This window comes from Prunus mume, linkage group LG6, assembly GCF_029339155.1.
Source record: "Prunus mume cultivar Tortuosa linkage group LG6, ASM2933915v1, whole genome shotgun sequence".
Lineage (NCBI taxonomy): Eukaryota > Viridiplantae > Streptophyta > Magnoliopsida > Rosales > Rosaceae > Prunus > Prunus mume.
In genome coordinates, this window is record NC_142703.1 from 22564407 (window position 1) to 22585755 (window position 21349).

A 21349-nucleotide genomic window follows, 5' to 3' on the forward strand; every position below is an offset into this window, starting at 1 on the left:
TAATGGCGGATCCCGAGTTGCAGGGTCACTTGACCACCCTTGTTCCTCTATGGATCATCCCGAGAGCAATGTATATCTTATATTTTTTCTTGCAGGTGGCAGAGGGAAAAAAAAACAAAGAGAGAAGAGATGGAGAGCAAAGGGTGGAGAGCAAGGGCAGAGGGGAGAGAGACGGAGTAAGGAAGGGAATGAAAGGTTGCAGAAAAAAATGGAATTTTCATTAAAAATGTATTTAATTATTTTTTAATCCATATCACATGATGTGATTGGATATGTGGGAACCTTCCACATCACACTTAACGGAATTTATAATGGCGTAGATAATTTGTGATAAAAATTCAAACATTAAGGATTATTAGTGTCACAAAAAGGTTAAGAACAATTCGTGATAATTTCGTAAATGTTAATTACCATTTGTAATAAAAAGCCTTGTGAAAATGTGGGGTAAGTTAGGATTAAAATCTCGGGTTCAAACCCGAAGTCAGAAAACTTGTACCCAGTGATTCAAAGTGAATACTCATAAAATCGTTAAGAAGAAACCAAAAGCTGCTCTTCCATTTCGTCGATTGAATATCAATGGAATCCAATCCTTCACGCTCCAATCTGAAACGCCCTTTCTTTGAAGACGACGGCTCCGACAAACCCCCAGCGTAACAATTCTCAAAACCCTAATTGACAACCTATTATTTATTTCTTTATTTAGTTGTGGCTTCTGTTTGTTTCTCAGGAAACCATTTTACTGGAAATTTTTTGGGTTCATGTGCAGGCAAAAAAGGGTTAGGTTCCCCAAGGGGAAGAAGGCGAGGCCTGGAGATGAAGCCGTAAACAGAGGCAGACCTGAGGAGGCGGTTGGGGTTGGGATTGGCCCGACTCCGTTGACGGACCCTCGTTCTGCCGCCAAAGAACGGGCCAAGCGCCGAAGTCAAATCACAACTGAGCTCTTCAGTGAAGAGACTGCGGGCATTCTCAACGATGTCTCTGCTGCTGAAGTTACTTACAAGGTGTGTGTGATATTCTGTATTCGATTGATTCCTTTGCAATTTTCGACATTGCAATCAAAGTAATGCTTTCGTTGTTCCGTGCTTTTTCTGCTATCACTATCATTTTCCGTTGTTTGACTTCTGCTCTCTTATTGATGCCATGCTATGTTGCTTCAGCTGTGTGTGCATATGTAACATGTGCACATTTAACTTTTCATTCCTGACGTTTTGTTTCGGGGAATAAGCCTTTCGAACCTTTGAAGTTTGTAGCTGATATGAACTGCATTTGGTTGGTGTCCTAAGGAGTTTAGAATTTTACTTCTTTTTGGTGTTATATTTGTCATTTTGTAACAATGCGCTTCTTAGTTACAACTTACATGGTGTTGTTGAGGCTGTGTGCTTGTTGTTAATGCTTTCGATGAAAACTTCCCTGATACAGCATCTAGTCTGTGTCGTTGCTTTAAGATACAAATCATGTGATTTGACCATTATTATTATCTTCTTGTGGTGGAAACATTTGTTTTTACATGTCAGTAGTTCCACAATCATTAATAATGCCATGCATGTTTTTTGTTAAAGGAGTACATCTGTAATTTGGAATGGTTCTTTCCTGAATTGGCAGCATTTTTGTGAGTCGAGATGATTGCCAGATTCTTCTGTTAATTGGATTTGGATCAGTGGAAAGGATAGCCAATGATTGGGGTATCTTTTGGCAGGATTACGAGGACTTTGTTGAGGATGGGATTCAAATAGAACCTTTCAACTTGAACAAGGAGAGGGAAGAAGGTTATTTTGATGCAGATGGAAATTTTGTTGAATATGCCAATAAAAATGAAGTCGAGGTAAACATGTGTAGCATTTTTTAAGGATAAATAGTTATTCGTTTTGCTTCTAAAAGCCAATTTTTAGTTTTCTTTTGGGTGATTAAGTGTATCTAGTACAATTAGGTCCTGGAATTTACTGCTTTACTATGCTCGTAAAGCATTAATATATGTATACTGAGTTTTTTTTGTCTCTTTTTAATTAATACAATGACTTGATTCAGTTAAAAGAAAAACAAAGTCAAAGCAAAAATTCTCTGTACAAGTTTACTAAAATTGGAATTTATCTTTTTTGCCGTAGAATAGTTCAAGAACACGTGAAAATGCATAATGTTCTTGAAGTACACTGAGAATACCAACTAATTGGATTTGTTACACAAATATTTTCGAGACTGAGACATTTTATGTCAAGCACAAGAACAGTGAGGTGCAAACCTTTCAAGAATTCAATTCTATGATTAAAAAATGGAGATTAATATAATTGAAATAAAGTACTTATTGTCATCCAAGATAATAATCAACCCCCAAACTGCTTATTATCTATATTTCGTTCCTTTCTTCTGCCACTTTTCGCTTCATAATGTCATCATGGATATCACATCATCTTTGTCATTCTAATGCTTGTGCACGCATTTCACATAGATTAAAAAAAAAAAAAATTAATAAGCTGGGAGGTACGGAGCTACTTACATATAGTTAAAGCTAAATAACACAGCATAGCTGAGAGCTTATTACAAGCTGGAAAGTGCTCTTGAAGGCACACTTACGACTCGCCTTTTAAAACAATGGTTACAATTATGTGTTCAGTTTCTCAATTTAATGTGGAATTTTGTAGGATGCATGGCTTGATAGTGTTGAAGTTGATACAAAATATGCTGGAAAAGGGTTTGCAGTAACAAAAGATGATGATGATGTCCAAGATTTGTCTTCTGATGATGTTGGGAAGATTAAAAGACGTATTGCAGATGTGCTTGAGCCAGGGGAAACGGTATACTAGCATTGATCTTACTCAGTCTTCTTCTTTGAATTAATTGTTTTCATTTGAAATTTCAACTATGTGAAGTGCTAAATCTAACATTGTCTGTGTTGTATGAGAAGAAACCATTAAACACTATAAAATACTGCAAAAATGATATAACCTATGACATAGGCTAGAGTGTGCATTGATGACCTAGGATTGCAAAGGTATAAGAAAAGTGAAGCAGTGCCTACGAGTTTGTCCTCTATGTCTCAAATAGTGATCCTCTTCTTACTCTCGAGATGGCAATTCAACTAGAGTGGGAAAATGGCGGTGAAGCTCTTTGGTTGTTTGGGTTTGTTTGAAAATTGAATGCCCCTCTGGTACATTTGAGAAGGTTTGGCTTCTCCAATGGATCTTTCTTCCTCCTTGGTGGTGTCAATTTTGATCTAGCCAAACCAAATGAGGGCCTAGTTTTTATAATGGACAGTTTTCACTAGCTTTAGCAAAATAATTGGGCTAAGATAAAACGTACTAGTGGACCCCTCTTATCCTGAAGCAAAACCGTCCTAACAAATGAGTCTTTGTGGAGAAAATGCAAGTGGTCCATCAGAAGTACACTTAGGTAGTGAATCCTACAATTGGGTCTACTTACTGTATAAGGTTGGACCTTACAGATGTAAGTGTGTACCTCTCTAAGGTGGGCCACAGGACTAGACAGCCTCCTTGGACTTGAACCTTCAACTTTTGTTGCACTTGGGCCTGTCACGTAACACTCGGCAAATTTTAGATTTTCCTGGCATAATATTTAGCAAAGCAAGAACAGTAGAATATGGTCATATCGTGAAGATAAGAACAATAGAAAATGATCGTATGCAAGATTGGCATGCAACACAAGGAGCAGTATACAATGTGAAATTGATCCTGAAAATTAAGGGCCTTACGCTCCATCATATGTGGTTGTAGGAATTTTGGCACTTTGACTGCATGAATGCAGAAGGGCGCTTGTTTGGAACACAAAGGATTGTTGTAAATAATTCAAATGCAATATTGTTTTTGGCTACTTAAATTGCACTAAAGTAGCTGTTATGTTTTGGTTGATTGCCTACCACTTCCAACATCAATTGTATGAAGTAAAAATTTCTACTGTGGCAGGTTTTACAAGCTTTGAGGAGATTGAAGGGAACTTCAAATAACAAGAAGGAGAAGATGTCGGCTGAAACAAAGCGTGTATTTGACCAATTAACTGAAGATGCCACGAACCTGATGGATAATGGTGAATCCAGTTAAGTGTGTTATTGTTCTAGGAAAACCGCATTAGTTTTGTATAATCTGGCATAGTTGTTTTAGTCAGATCTAGTACAGGCACTTAGAAAATATGTTTTATTTCCGTAAACCTTTGGTAAGGAATTAGTTTCTGTTTTGGCAGAGTGCTTATTGGTTGAAGTTTTGTTTTGCAGATGTCTATCATGAAAAGAAAGAAATGTTTGAGCGTGAGGCAGGTCAGTGATATGGTTTATCTTTCACTTTTCTGAATTTTGGTATTTAATTTTCTTCTTTTACCAATCTTTTAATCCCTCTAGCTTAAGAGGAGAAGCTATAATCATGGTCTGTCTCTGTGAACTATTTTTTGTGTATGCATGGATAAACATAGTTATGATGCCTTGTCAGCTTCTTTGTGTTGTTTAGTTTTAGTAAGATTTACACTTTTAACTTAAAGAAAATTATGCCTTCCATTGGAGATCTGACTCTGGCAGGGCCCAGGCTATAGCATCCGTAGCCTGGTTTTTCCAGTTTATGGTGCGCACGGCCATGTCGGCTTTTTTTAATCTTTTTTTTTTTAAGGGCACTGCACCATGGTGGTGGTCATGGCCGACACCATCTGTACGTGGTAAAGAAAAGAAATTAGGGTAAGGGCAGTGGAAAAGCAAGGGTAGGGGTAGTTTGAGGATTTTTTGGTCGGTGGCATAGTAAAGTTTGAGTTATTATTTATTTTCTAAATTTTTTGAAAACTTCTGTGGAGATTGGAATAGTAGCTGGATGGGCTGAACATATTGGAGGTGTCAATAGCACCACTCTTTGCCATGTCTGTTTATTTTTTATGTGAGGTGTTTGGTGCCAAATGGTGTAGGAAAGCTTTGCTATTCAGAAATCATAAATCAAGGATGCTGTGATCAGTATAGGTTGCAAGGGCTTGAATTGCAAGGCCTGTGTTTGGGAGAAGTTGAAGGTTATGGATGCCAAAAGTGTGAATGCTCAACCTCCCAAAGAATTTGTTGGTTAAATTTGAAGAGAGAAGTTGATATCTGGAACAGAAGCAACAATACGGTTTTTGAGGAAACTAGGGTTATGATTTAATGAAACAAGAATTGGAAAAGTAAGTTGAGATGGACTGAGTTTGGCTTTGGAATTGAAATAGACAAGGGAGTTTGGAAATCTGAGTTATTTTTGCTGTTTTCAACAACCCGAGAATAATATTTTGGATCAATTATGATTTTGAGATAGTAATTGATGGTGGGTTGTGTTAGGACTTAGAAAACCATTGATTTTAGAATGTCTTTTAGGAAGAAGACTATTAAAAGAAATCAATCTTTGCTAGTACAGTTCATTAATTGAGGTTGTATGTTTTTCTCTTATGAATGTTTAGCTTATATAGAAGATAAATCCCAATGGAATGGGGAACTACCATTTGAAAGATGTCTCAAATAACATGAAAATAAACTATAATCACACATAATCATCCCAAAACCAGGTGCTCTCAAGTTTGAAATTTATGGGAAAACTGGTTACAAGAATATTACAAAAATAGCCATCTAATGTGTTTTAGTCAATCCAAGATTTAAGTAGTTTATTTGCTCTATATTCGTGCTAATTCACTTTTAGGGGATAATCTCCAATTCTCCAGGTATAGAGGTTTTCTTCTATAATTCGCTTTTCAATAAGTAATAGCTATCATTTAGAAAAGGCAAGAGTGAACAATCCAATTACATAAGAACGAGAGTTTTCAAAAATCAAATGAACAAAAATCATCAATGTGAAACCTGTCAAAAAACAATTAACACTTTCAGCAAGTTCACCTTAGTCTCAAAAGAAGATGCTCTTCTGTTTGAAAAGAAAAAAAAAAGAAAAAAAGAAAAAAAAGTTCCTCGACATCAGACTTAAAGGAATTGTTATCTGAATTGCACAAAAGGGCTCTGGAATAATAATCATTTTGGGGAAATCATTCTTTTCGTAATGAATATTCACATCTTTAAAAGAAAAGATAAATAGAGAGAAGAAAAGAAAAGGATTGGTGGGTGTTAATCATAAGTTTGCTCCTTATTTTATTTTATCATTATAAGAAACAAGCTTTCATTAATAAAAAGAAACATTTCAAAACATGGGCAAGTTGTCCACTGGACAAACTGGACTACACAACGACAACAGCAACACAGATCAAACAACCAAACATTACATGGGTGAAATCTAAAATACAGCATGACACCAATTAGAGCTAGCTATGCTCATATATAATTGTTTTTATCCTTTCTTTTTCAGAAGGATATGAGAGCTTAGCTCGGGCAAGAAGGGAAGGCACATCCACTGGTGCATACCAGGGGAAATCTGTTCTCAGTATGGAGTGGGGCACTTCCTCTGATGTAACCGGTCCTGGAGTACCCTCTTCAATACTGCCTGAAACTGCTGTTGGTACTTCCAATTCTAATGCACCCGCTGCAGAATCCACAAGTAATGGTGCTGATGCGTTTGATATATTTGCGGAAGATGATGAACATGTAATTGCTAAACCATCTTCTGAAGGAAGTGATGTGATCTGCGGCCCTAATTCTGATGGAATCAGCTCACTGCCTTTAAACAACTTAAACGCTTATTCTGAGAGTAAGCTTTTTTCTGTTGATTTTGATTAGAAAATTTAACATTTTGGGTGGGTTATTAGCAGTTGCTTGCTAACTTTTTTTTTTTTTTTTTTTTGGTGGTTTCTTTCAGATGGAGTTTTGCAAAATGATTATGTGTTTGATGAGTCTTCTGGGTACTCTCTCTATCTCTCTCTCCACCCAAATAAATAAATAAAATCCTTGATTGCTTGTACTTGTATAGCGTACTCATTGATTTTGTTTTGTTTTATTTATTTGGTACGATTGATTTTGACTTTTTACATAATAGTATTTAGTTGCTTCTTGTCTAGTCAGTAAATGCTAAACATCTATTCTTTAGACCTGGTGGAGAAATGCTCTTTGTGGGGAATGGAGTGGGACTAATTGAATTCATTTGCTTGCTGGCATTTGTTCTTTAGCCACTTTTAGATGGTTTGCTGTTATTGCTATTAAATGTTTGTGTGTATGTGTTTACAGCTTTTCTATTATAGGGTTAACCAATTTTTGCACTGCCGGGGAACCAGATTTAAATCCGATGTCCGAACCAGATTTTTGCACTGCCGGTCGACCGGCATGCACTGGCCAGGCGATCGGCAAGTCATCGTATTATAGAATATATATATATATATATATATATTTTCTGGATTTAAATCTCCAGATTTTGTAGGCTGCAAGGAGCAAGTTGCTTCGATTGGTGGGTCAATATATTTCATCTCCCTTTCTTTATATATTTTTTTATCCCATTCTTGACAGGGTTGACTACCTGAGGTGTTGAATCACCCTATGAGCTTAGAGTTTAGCTTTTAACTCTTGGGACCAAAACTCGACAGTTAAAAACTAAAATGTAAGCATGGAACCTGTGCCAGTTGACCGTTAGGAGGAAAAATTACAGTGCTGGTCATTTGGCGTCCTCATTGGATGAAACCTGAACATTTAAGTCCCAATATGGCTCTGACGTAACTGTTAGCTTTCATCCGTATGTGTACGTCTGTCAATTGGCACCATAGGTCATTTGACTTGGAGATTTTCAATCTTTTACTAGTACCAGGTGAGCCGCACAGGTTCTTCCCTTAGATTTTAAGCTTTATTTCTCGAAAACTCAAGATGTAATACTAAAATCTAATCTCATAGGGTGATTTTACACCCTCGAGTAATCAACTAAATCAGAAATGAGATTGAAAAAGAAGAAGGAAACATGATAAAAGATTGATGCCAATCAAAGCAACTTGCTCCGGCCTAAACCTTAAACTACATAGGGAAATGTTATCCTCTCTGAGAGTTTGGCAACATAACTATTTTACTTTTCCAGATTGTATGGAGAGAAGCAATGCCCTGTGTGTGTGTGTGTGTGTGTGTGTGTGTAAGGGGAGGGCTGCAACTGTGGAAGTTTTGTACTATTTTATGAAGGTCGAAATCTCATCCAAATGTATTGATTGAGTTTTATAGAAATCCATTCAAGAGCAGATGGTTCCCCATTAGAGTGATGCCTTGTCGTTTGAGCAGACTCTGTATCTTCCTTTTTTTAAGTGTTGTTTCCATCCCAATAGGGTTTATTAGTTTACAAGGACCCCATTTGTATATTTGAGTATTTTTATTCTAATAATTAATTTCAATATCTACTTTTAACACTAGCATTCGAATTGCTAGGGGTACTGTTCGTTGGTGCAGGGCATCCCCATTGTCTATGGATGCTACGGAAATGTTCTAATATATACATATACATGAATTAAATTTGTCAAAATACTACAAACATTGTATGCATAAATCAGTGCTTTAGAAAATCCTCTGGTTATGGAAATCGTATTCGTTATTCTTCATTTGTATATTTTGAGTAATTTTATTCCAATAATTAATTTCGAAATTTACCTTTAATATTTAATTACTTTCGAAATCCATTGGTCTGACTGGTGATCCTTGGTCCAGTTGCTTTTCCTTGATGCTAAATAGTGATCTGAACTTTCACTTATATTTGAGCAAATTTTTATGTGGCTATTTTGGACTAATATAACCTTTAATCCTTCTAGGTACTATTATAGCAGCAGTTTGGGATATTATTATGATCCGTCTACCGGATTCTATTGTTCTGCTGCGTCGGGGCTGTGGTAAAGAAAGCTTGTCCTTGTTTTTAGATTCCATTGCTTTTTGTTTTTTATGCAATGCTCTTTTTTGGGTGGATAAGTCTTTGTTTGCATGTTTTGAATTTTCATACTGGTTGGTTACTTGTTAGTTGGACAGGTCCTGGTTTATTCTCAGTTCTTTATATAGTCTAAGGGGCAGAAGTTTCTAGGCTTACGTCCTTTAAGTTCTTAAATTGCACATTAGTAGATCTAGCTGCACTTCACACTAAATTTCAAATACAGTTCTGTTATTAGCCCATTTGCTATCTGGGATTCTGGGCCTTTCATACCTTGTTTTCTTCATTGTAACTATGTGGTTAGTTTACTGCATAACCATGCATTGTTGAGCAATACTAGCACATAAATTACAACTAATTTCAATTACTTATTCTCCCATCCAGAAAAAAGGAAAACAAGAGTGGTTTAGATGGCAAATAAAGTCTGTTAGGGGTACTTGCAGTACTTACGGCTGTTGTGTTCGACTTCGAGTGTATTAGATTTGAAGTAGTTTCCATCTGAAGTTGTCATTATGTGTGGTCAGGAACATGGCTTACCAATTACAAGTCATGACAACACAAGGCATGGCAACTGAAAACTTTCTGGATATAATGATAATGTTGGGGACGATAATAGAAAGATGACACAGATTTAAATGAAAGTTTGGCTTGACCACCATAATCTACTGAGTTATTGGAATAGATTTGAAAGGAAGATTTACATTACTTTGTATTGTTAATGGGTTGGTCAGTTGGTTCATGTAATTGCCAAAGATGTGTCTTGCAACCTTATACATGTTTTTTCTTTCTTTCCAAATATAGGTACTCGTTCAATGAGGAGACGGGCGCATATGATGAAATTCACCAGGCTTCAACCAGTGTGAATTGAGTAGGAAAGAGTTTTGCTGCTTCACTGAGTTTGTACAGACCATAAAGCCAAAAGTTTAGGGTGAATTGTTGATGGGTCAGATTAGATATTTGATGCCCCCACAGTTTAATAGTACAACTTAGTATGGATTGTTACTCTCTCTCTCTCACACACACACCAATTTAGGCATAGTATGAAGTGAAAATCTCAGCGTTTAGCTGATCAGAATTATCTTGTTGGGGTAACACATCTTTGCAATCAACCAGATGGGGTTTTTTTAAAAAAAAAAATAATAAATTTCTTGTTTGTTGTCTTTTCGGTTTTGTAGGTTCAGAGCTGCTTTTTCCTTTTAGTATTATGCAATGATTACCGAGAAATTCGCTCCTGTCTGAGATTTGCAGCATCTCTCCCTACCTCTCTTATTTGGTCCAAATTACCAACTTGTGGACAACCTGCTCTATTAGGTTTAATTTTAAGGAAATACTTGCTTGGGTTTAATTTTTAAGCAAATCTACTTGGAATAAATTTTAGGTCTGTTTCTTTTCTTGAGATGAAAACAAAGTCACTTACAACAAAAAGCCCCTAATACAAGGGAGGCCAAAGAGATCAAAATAGAAATAATTAACAACAATAAGGGGGGTAGGCCATTCTCCCATAAACAAGGAGAAGAAAGTCTATGCCCAAAATTAGCTAGGGCATCTGCCAAAAAATTGGTTTCTCTATGAGTATGGCGAAAGTGCACTTCACAGGAGCTCAAATGGTAAATATCCTGCATGAGCAGCCAAGAAGTCCATGGAGCTTGGGCTTGGCGGAGAATGTAATCAATGACTAATTTAGAATCTCCTTCCACTCGGATTTTCTTACATCCTCTGTTAATGGCAAAAGGCAAAGACCATCCCGTACGTACAGCTTGACACTCAGTCACAACAATGTTAGCCAAACCAATCTTCTTAGCACCAGCAAGAAGAACATTACCACACTCTTTCGAAGAACAAAACCAATAGTTGCATCAAATTTTTGCACTGAGCCATCAAATTTAACTTAAAACGAGGAGGAAAGAACTTATGAAGAAGGCAGAATCAGGGCTAAGGTCCGGAAAGAACTTATGAAGACGGTTTCTTAGTTGGAGTCTGTTTCTAAGTAGGAACCACCTCTGGCTGAGGTGAACAATCCTGCATCTGAAGCTCATAAGCATTTTTTATAGTGAATTGAACCATTGGAACAGAGACCCAAAACAGCCTGGTCAGAAACCTGCAATAGCTTGCTTATGAGGTGAAGATCAAACCAGTGCTCTCCAGAATTACTAACCTAAAACCAAGCTAGCGCAACGTCTGTTGGAAGAAGATTCTAAATTAAGATGATCCAACTTGTACGGCTCTGAAGCCACCACTATCGACATCCAAAAGCACAACCATATTTTTAGATTTAAGATCCCTGAGAAAGATGCCATGTTCCGAGCACCTACAGAACCAGGCCCAACACCAAGGAAATGAGGAGGAGTCTCCCATCCCATGGTTTCATGCAACAAGGATCAAGGACGATTTTTACAGCGTACTTTTTTTCCCACGTAAAGTTTTTGTAACTTTTCATCACCCATATCTCAATTTGGTCATGGTCACTTTTTTGAGGTGGTGAAATTGCAGAAACATCAACAATGGAGAGACGTCCTCTAATATTAATCAGGTGAAGATCAATACGTTCGTCGAAGTCTGGCAAGTTGGTATGAGGAGTCCATTCGAACTCTTCCCTTTTGAAGTCAAAATAAAGTATTCTCAATTCAAGATCAGAAGAGAGAACATAAACTAGCTAGTGCATGTTTCCATATGCAGACACACTGGCTTTGCTGCTTAGACAACAAGGTAGCGGAGGAACCGAGGATATTTGTCTCCATGACGGTGAGGAGCTTGTGCCCAGGACATAAATTTGGGCCACCATGTGGTCCGGTCGCCGTGGGGTCCAAAAAGACGAACAATCTTGTGGGTGCTAGTCATGACATCGTATCCCATAGCATACAATTCATAGCCGCAGTGTGGCAGCGGTGGTGGGAGCTTTAGAACTTCTCCCCTGAGAGGATTGACTAGGAGGAGTTCATGATTTGCCTCTTTCTCCTTAAACAAAAGCAAGCCGTACGAAACAAACTCGAACTCTAGATTGAATCCGTTTCCAATGGAGTTGGAAATGTCAAAGGCAAATTCGTTAATGGGGGACAATGGATTTAGAGCTTGCAAGGTGATTAATTGGGAGTTGGTAAGAACCATAACATGAGGCGGGTCTAAATCTTCATAATTGGACGTAGCAATAGACTCTGAATGCTTGTGATCTTAGAGACACAAAGCAAAGAAAACAGTGATCTTGTGGGCAGCCTCAAAAGGATGTCCAGGAGGATCTCCAATGGGAGGTCCATCAACTGCGTCTGCGTTGTGCTCTCGTTGCATTGCTTCATCATTATTCTCTTCTTGCTCCTCCTCTGCATCTCCTCCATAGTCCTAGCCTAGCTAGCCTCCTCCACCCTTGCTTATTTACCTGCTATTAACCAAACAAATCAAAGATTCAATGAGGAAACTAAGCATCCACAATCAGAAACAAAACTTATTTCGATTAACAAAACAAGAGAAAGAGAGACAATGTGTCGTCTGATGGGTCATATATGTTGTGGAATTGAAGATTTGGATTTGTATATATAGAGGTTTGACGATCTCTTTTTCTCCAAGGAATCGGAGGAGGCTTCTATTCTATCCTTATTCAATATTGGTTGCGTTTAGTCGGTCTTCGCCTTTTTTTTGACCTTCTTTTATTTTTTTATTATTATTTTTTTCATAAAACTAATTGAGATGGCATTTGGTATCTTATTTAAGTATGGAATTCAAAAACTTTTTATTTTTCTTAAACACAATGAGTTCTAAAATTCATTTTTTCGATTTAAAAACTTGTTTTGTATTCTATTCAAGTAGGGAACTCAAAAAACTTAAAACAACAAGGACTTCTAAAATCTATGTTTTTAATATTCAAAAACTTGTGCATACATGGACTAAGTCAAGTTGATTAGAGCGGATGTGCTTCCTCACTCTACACCCGAGTTTGAATCCCCCTCCCGTAGTTTAGATTAGTTTAAAAGTATAATATCGCTTGTATATTTAAAATAAAATAAAAAAAGATTCAAAAACTTGTTTGGTATGCAACTTCAAAACAGTTTCTAGAAATTTAAAAAAAAAAGAAAAAAGGAAGTTTTTTTTTAGTTTTAGACTCAAATCCTATTTTCAAGTTTAAAAAGTTGAATTCAAATAGAATACCAAACATGCACTGAATCTTTATTAGGTGTTTTTGAAACTTATTATCAGGGAGTAATATAGACACATAATACAAATCTGCTTAATCAAAGTTGATGAAAAGAAACACATAATCAGGACGGATGCACAGAGGGACAAGAGGGGTCATGCAACCCTGTGGCGGCCAAAAAATTTGGCTATGGAGGTCCTCAGACGACCTCGTTGGTTGGATGGTGTGTGACCCCAAGGTCACCAAGAAACTCCCTAGCCCCCGTGGACCAGAAGAACGGGATTGGTGTATATATATCCTGCACACAGTATTATACCTAATTGTACAAGGGATACCTTCATCACTTCATCAAAACAGCTCCAGAAAATTGACCGGATCATCTGTTCCTCCTGCAGCACGCATGCCGCGGATTATCATTGACCTCTGGGAAATTGTTGAATAGAACATAGAGTATGTGATATGCAAGAGAAACATTTAAACAAATAACCAGAAAAGAGATTTCTTGAGCGAAAATTGACCAATGAATTTTAAGGATATGTCTTTTAGGACAATAACTTAATTTGGGGAGATTTTGAGCGGAATGCACTGTTTTGATTCAGATGAACATCTTGATGATATAAACAGAAAAATAAGTAGGCCTCTGTTACAGCATATGTAGAGGATTGATGATAAAATACCCACAGATTATACAGGGAAATCTCGGAAGAACATGAAAACTAGGGAAACTACTAATACTTTGATTGAAATAAAAAATAAAAAAAAAGCAAATAGCATTTCCTGCTGATTTGTCCTCTGGACTGGACCTATTCTGATTCTGAATTATCTGTTCGCTACGCTATTCCCTAAAAAAACCAAAAAGGTAATGCTTTACATATCCAAGGATATACATCTCATGAATTACATTTTCAAAATTGTAGACAAATGTTTTACATAAACAACATCCAATTTTCATTCGAGTAGACATTGGCCACTGAATTTGGGGTGTCAAATGAGAAACAATACAGCAGAGGATGTGAGTTAAGAACTTGTGTAGCATGAATGACACTTTGTTGAGCTTGGGTCTGTTTATTTAAGAGTTACACCAAAATGAATAGTATTAGGAGGATTTGAGTGCTGATCCTCTTCTTCTGAAAAACCAAGTGGGATTGTATATGTGGTTTGAAGTTAGCCCAAAATTGACATGGGGCCAATGTTTCATTGAAGCACCAATATGTATATGCTGATCCAGAGAAGAATTCGTCAAGTTATTTGAATGGAAGCTAACGAAAAACACACACATATGTACTTATGTAGTTATTTGAATGGGGCTTAACCACACCGTGGAGACAAACCACAGATGACTAGTGCTGCTCTAAAACAAGAAACTATCTTCAAACAACCAAAAATAAAAGGAAAGATTATTTTCGTAGTCAATTAGAAAAAAGAAAGACTGTGACAACAAGGAAATTTATAGAGTTAAAAGAAAGGGAAAAAAAAGAAGGTAATAGTGATCAATCTATACATTAGCTTAATTGGTAGCTAAGACGTTTGTGGTCTTCTATACTTTGACCAAAGCATTGCAGTTGTTTCCTGCAATCTCTACCCATGATCCATGAATACCGTATTTGTCGGCTATTTCTTGCACAATTTTCATTTTTTCGTCACATTGAGGATTTGTATCTGCAAGCTTCTTCATCATCATGATATCCACACCACAATTGGGTCGTATGTTCGTAGCCGCAGAGACAAAAGTCTTTCCATATTTCTTCTTGAAAATATTCTTAAGTGTCACCAGTTCTGGAATCTCATGAGAGCACTTTTTGGCTGCAAAGACTAGACTACTTATCCCTTCTTTCAAGTTCTCTGGACATTCCCTCACCTCTTTGATGGTCGACAGTCTGCCCCCAACCATATCGCAGAAGGCCTCGATGAATTCGTACGCAACGGAAACATTCTGCTCTCTTATAGCCCGTTTGATCAGGACATGAGCAGGGCTGGCAATCGGGTCTTCGCCTGCCCGAAGGCGACTTGCGATGTCACTCTTCATCTTCGCCACCTCATCTTGTTTCTTCTTTTGCAAGAATCGCGCTTTTACCACCACTGTCTCCACCGTCTCTTTGCATTCGGAGGAGTTGAAATCGCAGCAGAAGAGCTTCATGATGAGCTTCATCTTGGTTTGGAGGAGGAAGAGGAGGAGAAGAAAGCTTGGAACAAGCGACTTCAAACCACACCAATGAGAGCTTTGAGTGAAACTAGTCATGAGAGAGTGGAGTTATATAGAGGGAGCTGAATTAAGAAAAGGAAAGCCCAAACCAATTTCCTTTTAGGAATCCCTTTCTCTTTAGGATATTGGACCTTAATTAACAAGACAAATTCTACAGTAACCCATGTGCCCAAATTTCAGCCATTAGATCACTTCGAATCTACGGCTGTTAATAAACACTGAAACTCAATCCCACCAACCTGCACAAGGTGAAGGAAGAAAGAGAAAAAGCAAATCAAAAAAGCTGACACCCAACATGTGCTATATAAAAAAGACAAAAAGCATATGTTCATATATATTTTATTTAACATGGCTACATAAAAAAAGGACAAAAGGCGTGTTTATACATACGTTATTTATTTCTCTTTTGGGTTGATTTAGGTCGGAGTTCCGACCAGTTTACATCGCATCCTCCTGCTACGAAAAGAGAGAAACTCTTCACCGCAAGTAGACAAGTGTCCCCGACAGCTAACATTGGGAGCCGACCGCATACTCCAGGGTGGGCTCTCGTGTGTGGACAAGGATACAAGAAAACGTATCGTCAACCTTATCCTTGGCCAATTCACAGAAACCATTCAGACTTCCGCACAATAATATGTACTTTGCTTTGCTCTCCATATCACTAACGCATTCTATCTCGTACGGAATGCCCGTTGCCATAGGGAAACGCGTAAAATGAATCATACAGCCTTCATAACGGAAACGAAGATCGCCCACGATACTGCCCATCGATTCAATGCCAAAAGAGGGAGGACGCTGCTGCTGCTACTGGGGTTTTATTTTATGAGAGAGAGAGAGAGAGAGAGAGAGAGTACCGAGTACCACAGCCTTCCTCCTTCGCACCGCTCAAAGTTCCACAAAATTGTTTATTCTTTTGCTCTTTATTTCCCCCTGAGACGCCATGACCATGGCTGTTTTCTCATTCAATCCACTGGGTATTGTTTCAATAAATCCCACTTAAAATTTCTTAAACACGCACAACAACAACAAAAATTGTGATTTGTTAATTATTCAATAAATCCCACTTACAAATTGATCACCTATTGTTTGAACCTAAAATACCCATTTAACAACCCACGTTTAGTCCAAAACTCCCAAGCAATTAGAGAAAAAAATGGACTGACATTATTTGAAGCAAACATCCTCAAACTAATAATCCCCTTTTCTTTACTAGCACACAAGTAAAAATTGGGACAAGAATAATTTCAATTAAATTTAAAGAAAATAAAAATAAGAAAATGACAAAAAAAAATGTCCTTCACACAAGACAAAATGTTTAAATGGTTCAGCTTCAAAATTAGACAAATCGGTCCAGATTCTTGTCGGACATTGAGAGAGTTGTTCAATGTCACTTTTAGTGAGTGATTTCATGTCATTGTTGGACAGTGACTGAACCAATTTGTCCAATTTTAGAGGGACTAGACCTTTTTATCTTGGTGCCCTCATATTTGTCCTTATATGCCTAAGCCCCAAGGAAAACATACAAACATATTGTCAATTTTCCTTATCTAAACTTAACAAAGTCACTACAGGAGACCAATTTTTGGGTAAATTCTTCAGCAGCCATGTGAAGGAGAGCAATATGACTACTTCTCATCATAAGCTCAAATGGCAAAAGAATCTTGCAAAAATGGCAGTGGCTGTCGATGATGGTAAAAACAGATAAGGTAGGTATGATAAGTTTATACCAAAATGAACAACCTATAGGGGACGGACACATGGACAAGACTGAGCCAGGTCGTGGTAGCCTTCGACACCTTACCTGCCGATCCGGTAACTAGGGCAATTCCCATCCCTAAGACACGTGGTTTGCTCTCAATTGACGTCTACAGTCTCACATCGAAATTCTAAACAACATGCATGCCTCCCAATGCCTATAAAAGAGGACCACTATCCCAAAATGGAGGTAATTAGAACTTACGGCATATAGCCTATTGATCTGTCAGTCTAAGTTTACTAAATCCATACTTACTTAAGTATCGGAGAGCCTTAGGCCGGTACCACACCGGTGCCTAAGGTCTTACCGAACGTTTGTCATCTTGTAGATCATACGCTTCACAGGGACCCGAGGCATACCGAAGGCTTCACTAAGTTGAGCCCAAATAGTGCCGAGCCACTTTTTCGCATCAACATGACTACTTCTCATCATAAGCTCAAATGGCAAAAGAATCTTGCAAAAATGGAAGTGGTTGTCGATGATGGTAAAAACAGATAAGGTAGGTATGATAAGTTTCTCATATGGTAATGTTAACACTAATTAACGTTAGTTTCTCCTTCCATTGCAATTGTTGTCCATATGTCATCATTTCATTTGTCTGTACCACCACCTATACCAATGCCACGTGGTACTACTATAGTATTGTATAATTTATCCTATTGAAGGAATGCATCTTCCCCAACAAATAAATACGGGCTTTTCACAAGTAGGCCCATTCTAACATAACACAAGTTTCTAATTTGTTCTTAGTGTGCTACAATTTTTTCAAAGAAAGTACAACATTGAGTTTTTTTCAAATATTGGACTTGAATGGTTTTTTATATATTATAAAATGTCATGTTAAAATGGGCATATTTATGAAAAGTTAAATAAATAAAAGGTTTTATAAAAAAAAATGGAAATTTTCAGATAAATTATATGAAGTTCCGTGTAATTACAATCAGAACTTTTTTTGTTAATTAGTTGCTATTTACATAAATCTAAGTTTGACAAATGTAAACTAAGGGGATATGTAAAAGTATCAGATTAATCTTCAAAATGTAAAGTTAAAGAAAAACTCGAATTAAATAAACATTTTGAAAAACATGATCTTGTTATAAAAATAAAATAACAGATTTCATACCACTGAATATTGGGAGTATAATTGTATTTGCTCTTGTGATATTTATACTACGGGATAATTACTATGGGAATCAACAGACTATTCAGGGGATTGTAAGTCTTAATTTTTTAAATGAGTCACAGATTACAATAAAAAACTTTGGTATAAGATGAAAGTACAACAACATTTTCTTGGCTAATGCAGACGTGGATGAAAGCTATGGGTGGGCAAACTCTAAAAGTAACAATCACTGACCATGACAAATTGAAAAAATCAGTTATCTCAGAGGTGTTTCCAAATGCTTATCATTGTTTTTGTTTGTGACATATTTATCTGCTTATAATATAAACTTTGCATGATACCAAGATCAATTAAACCTAGGTGCTTTATGATTTCCATACGTTATTCTTCTTGGCATAAGACTTGGCGTTGGTTCTCATTGTGCTTGCTCTTGTAGTAGAAGAACTTGGGTTTGAGACTTATGCACTGGATTCATACATATTTCTTGCAGATTTTATTCCTCTTGGTACAAAGTGTGCTTGATTTGCTGAGATTTCACTTGTCTTATTTCCTCCATTTGTTTGTAATTGTTGTTTGCTTGGATTTGCTAAAGTTCGCCCTCTTGGATCACCTCCTCCATTCACCTATACCAAATCAAATTTCATTGCCAACTTCTCAACATTTAATATATAAACCAAAATTAAGGTCTTTTTGCTTGCTTCCTCCTTTCATAAGTAGTAGCATTATGACCTTCTTGGCCACACTTGTTGCTATTGATCTTGAGGGAGGTTGAATCTCATCTGGCTCCCTACATTTGAGCATCCTTGGTCTCCTAACTTGCTTGTGATTTTTTTGGGGTGGTCTATAAAGTGACCCCATGGTGAATTTTCATGGTAATTAAATCACAATCACCTACACAAACACACGAATTAACATTTATATAAAATGTAACAATTGCAGCTGACACATCTCCCATACAACAAAGTAATTTACTTGCAAAAGGACAATACATAGTAACCCAAAGCACAAAAACAAAGCAATAGCATATAAAGCAAAAGAAACTAAAGAAAGAAAAAAGGATCGCATGGATCAAATCTGTCATTGTCATATAAAAAACAAAAACTTCAGAGATTCCCATGTAGAAAGCAAAGCTTTACCGTAGTTTGGAGGGTAGTGGCATGGAGTCGCCATCAATGCCAATGTCCCTGGAACTGGACAACTTGCAGAGATCCCTAAAAAATAATTTGAAACCCTAAAGTTTGACTGTTGTTCATGCGCAAAAGTATTGCTCTTGTTTTCTCTGATTTTTTGTTCGAAAAAGGAGCTTCACAAAGGGTTTACATATTAGAATTACTAAAATACCCTTGAAAATTAGATGGCGTTAAAGTCAGATGATAAATCATGGATTTTGGAAAATTAAGGTGACATTTATCTTTATAAAAAAAAAAATTAATGACAAATTGAAACTTGTGTATAAGTTGATGTGACATTTCTACAACAAAAGCCTTTATTTATATATATGTAACATGCCTTCATTCATTGACATTATATATATATATATAGGGGGCGGATCCGTGGCACTATATTTTTGATACAAGTTTTCAACCATTAGATTGAAATGGATTGAATGGCTAAGATTAACTAAACTAATCATATATTTTTAAGAAAAATATATATTAAAAATAATTATTAATTGACTTTCTCTTTCTTATTTCTCTATTGTCAATCAATGTTTTATAAAATCTTCCTATTTCGTATCCTCTAGAATTCTTCAATTAATGACTTTCCCATCCTCCTCCTCTTTCTTCTAAAAGCTTTACAAGTTTCTGATTCTTTTTCTTTTCTATCCCTAACTTTGTTTTTTGCTTTTTTTTACTGCTTAGTTTTTGGGTTGTTACAGTTATACATAGATTACGACTCCCGAAGTAAAGGCTTGGGGAAAGCACCCCATCCACACACACACAATGAACTGCACAGCAAACTGTCTTTTGCCATATATTTTTTTTAATGTTATTATTAATCATAATGAATAAAAGCTTGTAAGCCATTAAGATGTTAGAAAAAAAAACAGAGAGAGAGAGAGATATATATATATATATATATATATAAACACAGAGTTAGATCAACCAAACGGTAGAGAAGAAATATTGCAACAAATTTGGGCTTTTTCTTTTTTGGTTAAATATTAATATCTTATTTTCTCTTCAATATTGGTAGCTTGAGATAGATTTTCTATGTCGTGGAAGAATGCTCGGTTGGTGTAGATGACAATGGCAAGGGGAAGGTAATGGTGAGGTTTTGCAGGTCATTAATTGAGAAGATCATGATAAGAAAACAAAAGGGGGAAAGATAATTAAGTGATTTTTTTCAAATGGGCCAATTGGATAGTGCTCTTAGTGCAAGAGAAAAAGGTGCATTGCCTACTCAAACTGAGGTGAATCTGAGAAATCAAGAACAAGTTAAAGCAATCACACTTAAGAATGGGAGGGAAATGGAATCGGCACCTGAGGCAAAAATTCCCAAAATTGCATAGAATTCCAAAACTGCTCCTAGTTCCGAGACCACTAAAATTTTAAAAGCTCCACCTATAGCTCCATCTAAGCTTTTTCCCAAGCTAGTGAAAGCTTATGTGCCACCTACTTCATTCCCTCAATGTCTCAAAAAGGATAAGAAGGATAATTAATTTTATGAAATTCTTGATTTGTTTAAGAAAGTTCATATTAATATTCCTTTGCTTGATGTAATGAAACAAATTCCAAGCTATGCTAAATTCCTAAAGGAAATATGCACCAACAAGAGACGGTTTTTTGAGCATGAAAAGGTGATGCTTTTTGAGGAATGCAGTGCGATGTTACAAAAGAACTGTCACTTAAGCTAAAAGATCTAGGGAATTTTCACTATTCCTTGCATTGTTGGAAAATTCTATTTTGATAAGTGAAACATTCAAAATACTAGAAAATGTCTTTGGTTAATGCAAACATAAGAATTGAAATTATGAATTAAATGAGAATAATATGGTAAATGCACACTTTTTCATATTAAAAAATTAAAATTAAATAATAGATCCTATTTTTATGAAACACAACTACTTATTATCTTTTTAAATTCTAAATAAAAATAAAAAATAAAAATAAAAAATAAAAAATAAAACCAATTGGCACATGCATGTGAGCATATGCCAAGGGACTAGTATAAAAATTAAACAAAACTATGAAAAAAAATACAGAAAATGTGCCAAGAGGCGTGTTTTATGATTTAAATGCAAAAAAAAAGTGAAAAAATGATCGAATTGATTGACCAGTGAGGTCACAAGCTGGTCTCTCTTGGGAGTCGACCATTTGATTTTGGGAGACTTTGAAAAAACACAAAGAAGAGAGAAATTTTGTAAAAGAAGCCAAAA

At 36.4% G+C, this 21349-nt stretch overlaps 2 protein-coding genes and 1 long non-coding RNA gene across 4 annotated transcripts; 1 reads left to right on the forward strand and 2 right to left on the reverse strand.

Annotated features, from left to right (window-relative positions):
- The first annotated feature begins 482 nt into the window (after window positions 1–482).
- LOC103335929 (CD2-binding protein-like protein) lies at window positions 483–9925 on the forward strand. Of its 2 annotated transcripts, none has more exons than XM_008238963.2 (10): window positions 483–650; window positions 767–1001; window positions 1697–1822; window positions 2637–2789; window positions 3915–4044; window positions 4220–4261; window positions 6297–6635; window positions 6744–6786; window positions 8656–8733; window positions 9567–9925. In XM_008238963.2, the coding sequence occupies exons 1-10, from the start codon at window positions 577–579 to the stop codon at window positions 9631–9633; spliced, it is 1287 nt and encodes a 428-aa protein (XP_008237185.2). In that variant the 5' UTR covers window positions 483–576; the 3' UTR covers window positions 9634–9925. The 2 variants fall into 2 exon arrangements, with proteins under 2 accessions (XP_008237185.2, XP_088910680.1); XM_089054554.1 differs by having other exon boundaries at window positions 502–650; window positions 1603–1822.
- A 1346-nt stretch (window positions 9926–11271) lies between these two features.
- LOC148916476 (uncharacterized) lies at window positions 11272–12239 on the reverse strand. Its single transcript, XM_089055142.1, has 2 exons — window positions 11888–12239; window positions 11272–11595 (listed from the first exon to the last, which is right to left on the reverse strand). The coding sequence occupies exons 1-2, from the start codon at window positions 12092–12094 to the stop codon at window positions 11419–11421; spliced, it is 384 nt and encodes a 127-aa protein (XP_088911268.1). The 5' UTR covers window positions 12095–12239; the 3' UTR covers window positions 11272–11418.
- Window positions 12240–14273: 2034 nt separating this feature from the next.
- Window positions 14274–16097, reverse strand: LOC103335950 (uncharacterized). The gene is made up of 2 exons (XR_016127707.1): window positions 15482–16097; window positions 14274–15330 (listed from the first exon to the last, which is right to left on the reverse strand). It is a non-coding gene; the product is annotated as an uncharacterized LOC103335950 (long non-coding RNA).
- Window positions 16098–21349: the final 5252 nt, after the last annotated feature.

What these genes read in the sequence shown, in the direction of transcription:
- LOC103335929 (XM_008238963.2), top strand. Translation starts at nt 577, where the DNA reads ATGGAATCCAATCCTTCACGCTCCAATCTGAAACGCCCTTTCTTTGAA. An exon ending in GGCTCCGACAAACCCCCAGC is followed by an intron (nt 651 to 766) that starts GTAACAATTCTC and finishes GTTCATGTGCAG; the next exon opens with GCAAAAAAGGGTTAGGTTCC. An exon ending in GTGTTTGATGAGTCTTCTGG is followed by an intron (nt 6,787 to 8,655) that starts GTACTCTCTCTA and finishes TAATCCTTCTAG; the next exon opens with GTACTATTATAGCAGCAGTT.
- LOC148916476 (XM_089055142.1), bottom strand. Translation starts at nt 12,094, where the DNA reads ATGGAGGAGATGCAGAGGAGGAGCAAGAAGAGAATAATGATGAAGCAA. An exon ending in TACGTCCAATTATGAAGATT is followed by an intron (nt 11,596 to 11,887) that starts TAGACCCGCCTC and finishes TGTCATGACTAG; the next exon opens with CACCCACAAGATTGTTCGTC.